The sequence below is a fragment of the Xyrauchen texanus genome, chromosome 3 (genome assembly GCF_025860055.1).
Source record: "Xyrauchen texanus isolate HMW12.3.18 chromosome 3, RBS_HiC_50CHRs, whole genome shotgun sequence".
In the NCBI taxonomy this organism is placed as follows: Eukaryota; Metazoa; Chordata; class Actinopteri; order Cypriniformes; family Catostomidae; genus Xyrauchen; species Xyrauchen texanus.
This window is the reverse complement of record NC_068278.1, coordinates 18223735-18236097: the sequence shown is the minus strand read 5'-3', so window position 1 is coordinate 18236097 and position 12363 is coordinate 18223735. Positions and strand designations below refer to the sequence as shown.

Genomic DNA, 12363 nt, shown 5'->3' with positions numbered 1-12363 from the left:
ATGTGTATGTGCTGTGGACATGATTGATTCAATTATGCAATATTACGTTATAAAGAGAAGTTACTTTCTGAACCTTGACATTTTTTTTTAGGGGGCTTGTGAATATATACAGTATATTATATATAGATTCTGCAAGGAGTATGTACATTTATAAGAACTTATATATATAATTTATACACCGATCAGCCAAAACATTAAAACCACCTGCCTAATATTGTGTAGGTCCCCCTCATGCTGCCAAAATAGCACTAACCCACATCTCAGAATAGCATTCTGACATTATATTCTTCTCACCACAATTGTACAGAGTGGTTATCTGAGTTACCGAAGACTATCTGTCAGCTCGAACCAGTCTGGCCATTCTCCGGTGACCTCTCTCATCAACAAGGTGAAGAACTGCCGCACACTGGATGTTTTTTGTTTTTGGCACCATTCTGAGTAAATTCTAGAGACTGTTGTGTGTGAAAATCCTAGGAGATCAGCAGTTACAGAAATACTCAAACTATAGGATGTTGCATCCAAATAAATCTTCTAAACTTCAAAAGATGGAAGTCCTATACTGATGGTACCTCTCACAGATATTAAACACCATATCCTAACAAAACTCAACTCCTTCAGAACAGAGATACAGTAATCAAAAACGCCATTTATCGTAACATGATGTCATTTTGCATCTGCCCTTCTGTGGGCTGACCTATGGTGGTCAAAGAGTCCATTCTTTATCTTGGGTGATGCTCTCCTTCCCTCAACTTGGGATCATTGCATCATACCAAAACAGTTATATAAATATATTTTGTATGGTAACAGGAGCTCAGTTCTGTTTCTGCTCTTCTGTGATGTCCTGAGGAGGTGAAATTGTCCTTTTATATTCTTTCATGACACTCTCCTTCCCTCTGCTGGGTAAGTCTGGGGATGCGTGTCTGTGAGATATGTCAGCAGAACATCCACACTCTGCTTCATGACATAGTCCAGAACTTTTGGTTTCTCTTGTGAAAAATGTCCCAAAACTTGATGATCAACAAATGTTTTACCTGATGGTCATGGCATTATCTGCAGGCACAAGGTGTGTGTTGTTATTATGAATGTTGCAGCAAATTACAGTTTTGCTCTATAAAAACATTTGCTTACTTACATCAGTATGAAGGCAATCCACACATGATCTCACACCATTGTGACCCCTGGCAGTAAATGAATGTGAGACAAGATCAGACCAATTGGCAAATTAAAATGAAATAATATTACACATACTGTATTATGGGAGAAATTAGAATCAATGTTTACTTTCAACTTGAACTTCCACTGTGTTAAATGCTGAACTTTCCAAGCGGTTTGTCAAGCTCGCCATGAATCAAGAGAATATGTTCTGGCTGAACAATTAACAAAGGTAACTAATAGTAAGAAAAAATAATGGGCATATATATACATACACATAAATAAACAAACAGTATATACATACATAAATTCAGATTTTCACATTAGAAAAACAGCATAAATGAAAATGAAGTAGGTGGAACAGTCTTACAGTTTAAAACATGTAGATGTAATCAACCAGAGACCAGTTATGCCAATATAAAACAATACAACGTGTCTCGCACCAGCTTTTGCCACGCTCATGCCATTGATGTTCATGAGCAATTTGGGCCATAGTAAAACCAACTGAATATCTTGAAGCTCTGATACAATGACCTAACCTGACACATGTTGGTCTGATCTCCAGTCATCCAATGCTCCCAATCTTTCAGCTAATGTTGTGAGAACAGCCACACCAACACTATGTGGAGAGCTATTCATGCCAGGATTTCCCAGATCTACAAACTGAAACAAAAAAGAAATACACAACTTGATTCAATCATGAGTCCTCAGGCCCTGATTAGAATAGTCATTCTGCACTAGAAATGCTGTATCGTACTATTCAATAGTATATGGGTGTTTCTTCTGGCACTTTTAGCACCATGGACATCTAGAAAAGTAATGTTTCGTTAAAATATTATTTAACTTTTTTGTGTGTGTTGCGGCAGAGCAGAACTGCGCACTGCCCCTTTAAGGATCCACCACCACCAACTAAAATGGCTGCTCATCAGATTACCAGGTGTCAACAATAAAGGCAACTATAGAGGTAACCAGGAAGATGGTTGTTCATGACAAACCATGAGACAGGTTAGAGGTGAAGTCGAGGTATGCCAAGCTGATGTAAGCAGAAAGAAATTTGTTTTGTGTACTGTGATGTGTATTATGAACGCGATCGGAGGAGAGAGGCAGGAACAACAAAGGGACTAATTTGACAAACTGCTCATCACCAGAGAGTGAGGCTTGGATTTTTCATCACCGTTGATTGCACTTCTTGAGTGAAAGTGGAGTGGCATGAGTTCATTTGATCTTCTAGCGCCGAACATCTCCATGGTCGAGGTGTGACGGTTAAAATTTAAGGTCTAATTTGGAAGCGCCTGGTGAATCCTTGATTCTTCTGACCTTTTTATTCTCGTTTGTTGGACTCTCACTCTGCGTCCTGCAGTCTTGCCCACAGTCGTCGTTCAGGTACATCGCAAACTCTCCGTGAACCAGCGTGCACCATCCATAAACTTTCCTGCCTTAACTCTCTCTTACACACACACTTGAATAATTGTTGGATGTTTTGTTCTGTTGGGATTTATGTATTTGGTTTATTGCTGGTATTTTGTTCAGTCTTTGACTCCTTTGTTTACAGTTCTTTTTGATATTTGAATAATATAATTAATTTGGTACAGGGGCCGCCACTGTTGCCGTGTGTTCCAATGATGCCCAACAGTGTAGACATGCATCAGAGGAGATTTATGTAATGTTTCCTAAAATTCCTACCACAGTGACATTTTCACAACATCTCAAATTCTGTATTTTGTGCAACAGTATTCTGTGTTGAAAATGAATGTGGTGGAATTATTTATTTTAAATGACAAAACGTCAGCTATGAAAGAAAATATCTATGTTTGATGTATCCTATGCATTCTTATTTTTATATAATTTGGCAAAATTGTAGCTTGATTGGAAATGACGCACGATTAAAATATTCTGTTCACAAGTGATTTCCCTTGATTTTTCTGTTATCTTCAAAAATCAAATTACAAGTGCACTAATCTTTGAAAAAAATGTATTGGAAATCACACCACAACTGTGGGGCAGTTGTAATTCTTGAAACAATGATAGAAATATTCACACCATGTGCCTAAATATGGTAATTTTTACTCCCAGGCCACTGTGGCTAGTGGTATTACAAAGTCACTAGCCACTCCCTTGCTCCACAGAAACTGATAAAGATAACTGGAGACTGTAACTGCATGCATTTCTTTGGCCATTTTATTTGAATGAGAATGATCTGAGTTCAGCAGGATGCAGGCCTAATGATTTTAAGTCCCCTTTTAATCTGTAGGCAAATTATTGTATTGTATGTGATTTTCTGAAAATGCATGGTCTAACCCAATTAATTAGTGTTCCAACCAAAATAACTGAGCATAGCCAAACTGCTATTGACCACATCATTGTATCTGACACAAGTAAAATCCTACAAAGTGGGGTAATTGTGTATGGAATTAGTGACCATTTTTTGCACCAGGAAAGTTAATAGGGCTCAGATTAAATGTCACAAATCTGTGAAGAGCAGAAGTTTAAAAGGGTATAATGTTAATAACATTCAGGACATACTTAATAATACCAACTGGATGGAAATTACCAACATATGTGATGTTGATTCAGCATGGGATTGCTTTCAATCTATTTTCTTGGAAATACTTGATAAGATAGCCCCATTAAAAGAGACCAGGATTAAACAAAGATCACAGCCTTGGATAAAGAATGATATTTTGGACACCATTTACTTAAGGGATAAAACCTTAAGTGAGTTTAAAAGAAGCAAACTGTCTGTTCTTTTTAAAGAATACAAAGTACTTAGAAATAAGGTTCAGTGAATGGTGGATGAGGCGAAAAAGGATTTTGTGTCTAAAATTGAAGAGCATAAAAAGGATCCAAAGAAATTGTGGGCAACTCTTATAGGCCTTTGGGGACAAAAGAGAACCCTAAGCAAAAACAAGGTAAAATAGGCTTCGATATTAATGGGTCCATAGTATATGATAAAAAAGTGGTGGCAGATACTTTTAATAGTTTCTTCACAACAATTGCAAGTAATATGGTGCAGAGGCTTCCATCTTCGTCAGGTGTTTTTAGTGATCCACAGAGGGTGCGTAAGTTTTATGAAGAAAATGGAGTCCAGCCAAATACTTTTTATTTCATTATTTCAGAGTATTTCATAGTCTGCGATGTAAATATTTCCTGCCTGTAATACAGAGCTATTTATTTAATATTGAAACCATGGAGTAACCATGTGAAAGAATAACTGTGTACAGTTCAATAAGAATTATTTTATCATTTTAGGGTTTCAGAACATTAGGTTGGCGATTTACATTTACTAATTTCTGCAAAACACCAGCATAGCTTGTTGTTGTGTTTTATATAACTTTTAGTTCAAAAGTATTGAGACACGACAATTCAGTTAATTCATTTACGTACACTACTTGGGTTACACATATTTCAAAAATGACTAGCATGAGAAAATAAAAAGGAGAATATGTAGACATTGTTTTGAATCAATTGAATGGAAAAACAAACACTTTTCTGTAAAAAGTGTTTTTAGAAAGTAACTGAAAATTAGTAATGTGATTACTTTTTCAATGAAGTAATCAGTAAATGTGTTATTTGATTACAATTTTGGATAAGTAATTAGTAATTTGGCAACAGTATTCTGGTCCACCAGCTAGACCAGCACTTAAGCAGCAATAACCAGTCTAGACCGGCATGGAAATTCATGCTGGTCTTTTCAGAAGGGTAAACAAAACGCATGTCTTGGTATTTGATTAGTGATAAACTGTTTTACAGTAATGGATCTTGTTTTAGAACCTCTAATTCCTCATGTAGAGTGAGACCTCTCTTTAGGAAGCCCTTCACCATCTCCTCTGTGACTGGAAACTTTTCTGCTGGAAGTTTCTCACACTTCTTTATCATGACAGGATTGCAGCCATTTAAGAACTGATATCCAAACAGGGAGTCATCATTCCAGTTGTCCATCAGATACTCTGTTCAGACAAAGAGAATAATAAAGTCTACTGCCCATGAGTTTTACTATATTGATCTGTATTTTCACCTTGCTGATTTTACACAAGCATGTTTTTTTTTAATAAGAGAATTCTGACTAAAGAAATAAGGGCACAAACCTGGCACAGTGTTCTTCATAATCACATTAACCTTTTTAAAATCTTCAAATCCTTCCCAAGGTTGGAACTTTTCCTCAATTTTGTTAATAAATTCATTCGATTGCCTGAAACAGCCAGTTTATGTACAATCATAGAGTGTCTGGCAATGCTGTAAAATGTCATTCTGGGCCCCCTGACTGTAAATTACTCCGGGACCCTTACCTTTTAAAAAAATACAGTTTAGACATTTTTGTGGGGCCCAACTGGACCTGTAGGCCCCTAGAATCATTCCCACCTTTCCACCCACTAGCTACAACTAGTAGAAAATAATCATAATCAACTTGTTTCTGTGACTTGTTTCTCCATTTTTTTCACCTCTGAATTAATACATTCAATGTTAAATCATGACCATGACACACATTTACTTCAACTTACGCCTTGAAAATATTCAGATCAAAGTCAACAGTTTTATCTGTTTCAAACTTCAAATCTTGTGGAAGATTGTGGTTGTCATCTATACTCATGGGGTAGCCAGGACGCCACTGGCTCCATCTATATATAAAAAAAAGGCAAAAATTATTTTTCAATTACAAATTCACCAAGAATAACATTCAATCATGAACAAATGAGTTTTTTTTTAAGTATAATGTTGGTATTTTTGTGTTGACACATTAAACTGTAAAACATGTGGTCACATCAAACCTGAATATGTTTTGCCGGCATTCCAGTTCAGCACGCCGTTGCACTTTTGTAACTTCATTTTTATCATCCTGAGGCAATTGAGCTAAATGAACACGAACACACACACAAAAATTACAGCATGCTTTATTCAAAGTTATAAAATGTATATTCTGGTCCTAGAAGCCGATTGGGCAATAAACTGCTTTTTTTACGCAGAAGCAATAAATAATCATTATTTTTGTTGTATATGTAACACACCCACAGACACACACACACACACACACACACACACACACACACACACACACACACACACACAGACATACAGAAAATACACTTTCAAACCTGTTCAATTAATTGTGTCTTTCAGGAAAATTTGTGGTTTATTAATTATTAGTGAAGTATGTGTGACCCCTGCTGGTGATTTTAGATACAAGTAGGTCATTCCACTCTCCTAACTCCTGAAGATATGAACTGTAATTTTACAATATCTGTAGGAAATCATGACGACTCCAGTCATATCAGTAACCTTATAAAAGCGGTTTTATTCTACATGGAGAGGGTCAGCACATGAGGGCTGCCATTTTATAATCACATGACCAACCGAATACTACTCAATCTCAGTAACTGTTATTTGACATTTTCACTCATTGATTAAAGTAATCATTGCTGACTGTGAATAGTGTCTACAATTGTTGATTTTAGATGACGCTGCATCCAAGCCGCTCAGTGTCAATGTAAGTCCAAGATGACACAAAGACAAAAGTTACTGAATGCAACTTTAAACTGTGTGATCACTCCTCTCTCCCAGTTAAGAACGTTTTTTTTTTCATGCTGGGAGAAGCAGATGTTTGTGTGTGTAGATGCCTATTCAAGTTGCCAATAAGCAGAGGGCATAGGCCTACTATCTATTTATTGTGCTATGACAAACAAGAACGCAGTTCCTCGTCTCTGTCTTAAATTGAGCTCCATCAGATGAGGTGTGTTACAAATAGCAACGTTCTAACTGTCAAGACTATTTCTTCTAGCATTAGGATGGCATTGCATTTTACTAAAATAAATAACACTTTAAACATTTTTGTCCTTAATATTTTATTGTGTGGTTACCGTTTTTTAAAAGCAATAATGCATTTTAAACCGTGCTATTGTGAATAGTCATGGCTGAAGGGGTTGCAGGCACTCCGCGTACACCTCTCAAAACTTAATCTATTGCTTAACTAGAAAATAATAAATAACTTGACACATCAAGTCGACTGTCGACACTTACCTGTGCCTTCTCTTAGAACCACTCCCGTTGCATCTACTAGCCAGTGATAACAGGGAAACTCCAAGCAGTTTCCAGATGGTGTCGTCACTATGACATATCTACAATACCACTGGTCATTGATGCCGAATCTCTCCTTCTCAAGTTTCACAAGCACAATGTCTCCGAGGTTCTCCTTTACATTGATGATGAATGTTCTCTCCTTGAAAGAAATGTTTTGTTAGATGACATGCTATATGAAAAAATTCCTTCCCAAATAGTTTTGGAAAGATCAGTACAGACCAATTCAAAATAAGCCACCCTGCATCAGCACAATTATGATGCACTTTGAACAGAGAAAAATTGAACAAACTAATAAACATCAAATATTTCTTACCGTGCCTCTTTTGAAATGATCAAAAAAGGATTTATCTAGCAGAGTTCTGGCACTGGATCCCTCCGTGCCCACCAGAGTCAGGTAAATGTAGTTCCATTGATCCAGCACAGAGCTGGCTGCCTGTGGAGACAGACACTTTGTAGATCGACATTCTTCTTGTACTGATGCACAGGTGAAGTAGCCTATACACACCACAAAACCACAATTTATACCCAATTCATTTCCTGCTCCACAATTTATACCCAATTCATTTCCTGCTCCCATTGTCTTTAGGAATGATTAAAAAGAACAAATGAAAATGACATTTTAATATTTAAATGTTAACTAAATATTAGATGAAAGTGCAGACTTACATCAAATGAGTTTTGTATTGTTATGGTACAAATAATTAGTAACACAAATGTTTAAGTGTGTTTTCAATTGACTTAACACAAGACACAAAATCCAAATGTAACAAAATCTTTAATTTACTGTAATAAATAGTGAAAGGCAATTACATAATAGATAGATAGATAGATAGATAGATAGATAGATAGATAGATAGATAGATAGATAGATAGATAGATAGATAGATAGATAGATAGATAGATCTAGTTTCCGAGTTCAATACAAGTTAAGCCCCTTTAACAATATTTGTGGCATAAGGTACAATTTGGCTAAAATTAATAAAACTGTAAGGTTATTTTGATTAGTTACGTTAATACTTATTCAAAATAACCTTGAATAATGTACTTATTCAAAATAACAACAAATAACCTTGTTGAAACACTGTTTACTAGATATAGCAAGCCAGTTGATAAGTCACTTATAGTCAGATAAATAGTCAATTATAGTTAAATATTTACTTGGGACAATCTAAATAAAGTGTGTACTGATACGCCTGGCTGTCGAACACAAACCGTAGGAAGGGTCGGTGTCTAGGCAAGATGGAGACATGGAAGTACGCGTCCTTCAGGTCTACCGCTGCGAACCAATCTAGCTGTCGAACGCAGGTAAGAATCTTTTTCTGCGTGAGCATTTTGAATGGGAGTCTGTGCAAAGCCCGGTTGAGAACTCAAGGATTGGTCCAGGATTGGTCGTATCCCGCCACCTTTTTTGTGTGTGTGGGGGGGGGGGGGGAATAATAGCAGGTGCTGAGAAAAGACTCAAAGCATTTACCTTGCTCCGCGCACCCGGCAGGGGGCAGTTTAGAGACTGAGGAAGAGGTCCTAAAGAGGCATCTTCAGAACTCGTCAGTACTGGCTTGCAGGGGCTGAGCAGTCGCGGGTCCGGAAGCGGCCTGTCCGATGGCGCTGTAGGCTTTCAAGGTCAGTTACGACATTGTCCTATAGGCCTTGGAGGGGAGTACCGGGTAGATAGATACAACCACAACATCATCATCCACTTTCAAGGGCTCAAGAGAGAGTCGAGCCGCACTCATCCAGAGCTCGGACAGAAGCAGTCGAACGTGTTGGGGGTGGAATGTTCCTGGGGATTTACCCGGCGAAACCAAGCCCACCGTGATCCCCAAATCGCCTTCATCGGATTAACCCTGAGGGAGGCGAGCCGTGACCGCAACGCTGCCATGGTCATGTCCTCGCAGTCAGTACATGAACCATCCACGAACGGCGCCTCAGTGTGATCGCTGCCCAGGCACACGAGGCAGCGTCTGTGACCATCGGTCCTGGAGAGATCAACTGCATCCAGGAACTACACAGGGGTGGAAAGGCATCTTTAAAAAGACGCTTCCTGAAAAGGTCGTTCAATGCCGCTGTCTGTTGCTCTTTTATGAGTGGGAAACTCAAACTCTTTTAGAGAAAAATAACACGAGACCACCAGAGCAATGCAAGAGCGCACGTAATTTACAACGGGAACACGTATTGGCCATGCTTTGGACAAGAGCTCACGTTTGCATACTTGCTTGAAGTAAGTTTCAGCCTTTACACTCTCTACTATGATAGAGCCGCACAGGTTGTTATCTCAGTAAATAAAAGAATCTCTGACAGCGCTTCTCTGTCACTGATAAAATGATGGAGAAAGGACCTCTTAATACTATCTGATGTACAAAACATAACCTATGTGGGGACTAGTTCTTTCAATTTGTCAAACTCCCACTTAGATTTTGGGAAACGTTTAATGTTCATGATATTATATGTCTTTAAATTGTTGAAGCATTTATTGGAAAATGTTAATAAAGCATTATATTTCTATATTGTTTTGCTTTCTTTCCTAAGATTGAAATAAATTAATTATGACAAGAAAATAAGTAAATGTATTGTCAGATTTAAGCACTTTTTAAATCTGTGGTTAATCGCGATTAACTACATCAACAGAAATTATGCGATTAATTGCAAAATTTTGTGTGACAAAATACACTTGTAGATCCACATTCTGCTTGCATTGATATACAAATCGAATCTACATAAATAAATTGTGTAAATGTAGTTCATTGAGCAAGCACAGAGCTGGCTGCCTGTGAAAAAGACACCTTGTAGATCCACATTCTGCTATCACAGATGTACAGTGCTCCCATTCTCTTTAGAAAAGAGGAAAAAGAACAAGGAAAGCATGAAATTCCCCCACCCATGGTTTCATTCAAATTTATTTAGGTCATAGGGCAGGTTTGAGGTAAAAGATAAATTCAGGTTTTTCTAGAATAAAACTGTGAGAGAGTTACCTTGTGATTTTGTGTATTGTAATTGATAATATACTTCAATATTGAAGGAGATTTGTAACTTATGAAAACAGCCCAAAAGCAATTGAAAATCAAGAAAGTCTGATTACAATTGGGGTAGTCAATTTCAATTTAAAGTACTTTATTGGCATGATTGTGTTTACATACAATATTGCCAAAGCATTAATACACAAAACAGATAATGACAAGACAAATAATAATGATAAGATAGAATTAAAATAAGGTGCCAGGTAATGAATCAGATAAAATAAAAAATTAAAACTATAATAACAATATACACTATACAATATAAAATAAAATATGCATTTAACACGACATTATGAACATAAGAGAATAAAAGTACTGTGAGTGAAGTACATTAAGGCAGTAATTGGTTTCTGAGGGTGTGCAGCTCAAAAATGAATTTAGCTGCAACTGATGCATGATGGTCCTCCCCCAGTAACACCAGCATCTGATCAGTTTCTGCCAAACTAGAAAACTGTGGCATGAGGTTTGAGAGTTTGTGGAGGTATCTCTCTCTCAGCTCTGTAAATTTCTCACAGTGAAGGAGAAAGTGTGTCTCTGTCTCGACCTCACCCGTGTCACAGTGAGCACAGACTCGTTCTTCCTTTGGAAGCCATGTTTGTCTGTGTCGGCCTTTTTCTATGGCCAGACTGTGATCACAGAGTCTGTATTTGGTGAGGATCAGTCTCTGTTTTGGATCTCTTACAGTGTGCAGATATTCTGCCAGATTATATGTTCTGTTTAGGGCCCGATAACATTCCAGTTTGCTTTGGTTTTTACTTTCATTTTTCCAATGGTCCAAATATGAATTTTTGCTTTCTTTTATGATTTGGTTTATTCTGATTTGGTTTTGTTCAGCAGTGCTGGTCTGAAACTGGTGTTTGTTGGTTGTTAGTGGGTTTGTTAGTTTCAGAGCCAGCAGACAAAGGGGACTGGTTTTAGGCTTCAGCTCTTGGGTTTTAAGGGCTTCATGTTGCAGTATGTTAGGGGAACTTGAATTTAGGTGTGTCCAAAATTTGAGGGATCGTTTTTCAATATGTATAATAAGGGGGTATCTGCCTAGTTCGGCCCGGCATGCATTAGTAGTTGTTCTTCTCTGAACTCTTAGAATGTTTCTACAGAATTCTGCATGCAGGGATTCTATGGGGTGTTTGTCCCATCTATGGTAATCTGCCATACAGAGTGGACCCCAAACCTCACTTCCATACAGAGCAATAGGCATTCTAATACTATCAAAGATCTTACACCAGATTGTTACAGGAATGTCAGCTTGGGTAAATCTGACCTTAATAGCATAGAATGCTCTTCTAGCTTTCTCTTTTAGTGCATTCATTTCCAGACCAAAACCCCCTGAAGCACTCATTTTTAGACTGGAGTAGTCGTAGTGTTGGGTGTGTTCTATTGTAGTGTTGCCCAGAGTGAATGTGTATCTGGTGTCCTGTAATCTGGCTTTTTTCTGGAAAATCACAATTTGCATAGAGAAGAAATTTAACTTCAAAATTATTTAGAGTAAGACCGGGTGTTGCAGATTGTTCCAGTAGCACTGCTAACTCATTAATGTAAATGTTGAACAGAGTTGGACTCAAACTGCAGCCCTGTCTCACTCCTCGCCCTTGAGTGAAAAATTCTGTTCTTTTATTGCCAATTTTAACTGCTCACCTGTTGTCTGAATACATAGATTTGATAGTGTCGTACGTTTTACCCCCAGTGCCGGTGTAATGCTGTGTGGAAGCAGGAGAAGGCAGACGGGGGTGTGGATCCAAATGCGGCTTTTATGCGTAACAACACAAAATAAACAAAACACAGGAACAAATGAAAGTCCACGATGGGAGAAAAAGGCAAACTAAATACTAGTGAACACGGAGAGCGGATATCCGCAGAGGGCAGGGAAATCCTCGGACGAGTAGACAGGCAAGGGAACAAGAACAGCAGGGTAACCTCGGATGGACAGATAGATAGCAGGGTATCCACGAGCGGGCAGACAGACTGGCAGGGAACACGAACAGAGAGAGTGTTACCAAACATAAGCGGAGACACGGAAAGTTAACGAACCACAAAGGGAAGGGGAGAAAGCGGGGTTTAACTAAACAGACAAGGTAATGACAAAATAACAGACAGGTGCGGACAATAACACAGTGATCAGGGCTGG

General features: G+C 38.0%; 3 protein-coding genes across 5 annotated transcripts in view; 1 reads left to right on the top strand and 2 right to left on the bottom strand.

The window, feature by feature from the left end:
• Positions 1-873: 873 nt before the first annotated feature.
• ptrh1 (peptidyl-tRNA hydrolase 1 homolog) lies at positions 874-2541 on the bottom strand. The gene is given in 5 exon segments (XM_052099093.1): positions 874-1050; positions 1133-1178; positions 1282-1367; positions 1585-1815; positions 2470-2541. Coding segments are annotated over 5 exon segments (612 nt in total).
• A 1723-nt stretch (positions 2542-4264) lies between these two features.
• LOC127624306 (polyunsaturated fatty acid 5-lipoxygenase-like) lies at positions 4265-8565 on the bottom strand. The gene is made up of 8 exons (XM_052099081.1): positions 8437-8565; positions 7538-7719; positions 7165-7363; positions 5919-6000; positions 5652-5768; positions 5238-5341; positions 4924-5099; positions 4265-4303 (listed from the first exon to the last, which is right to left on the bottom strand). Exons 1-8 carry the CDS (start codon positions 8471-8473, stop codon positions 4265-4267), a joined length of 936 nt encoding a protein of 311 aa, XP_051955041.1. The 5' UTR covers positions 8474-8565.
• inpp5e (inositol polyphosphate-5-phosphatase E) overlaps positions 8455-12363 on the top strand; it is a 27430-nt gene continuing 23521 nt past the window's right edge. For 2 of the 3 annotated variants that reach the window (XM_052101950.1, XM_052101994.1), the window contains exon 1: positions 8704-9442. The gene's annotated coding sequence lies outside the window, so the exon portion shown is untranslated. Of the gene's footprint in view, positions 8530-8703; positions 9443-12363 lie in introns of those variants that run through there. The other variant, XM_052102020.1, reaches the window with a different exon arrangement.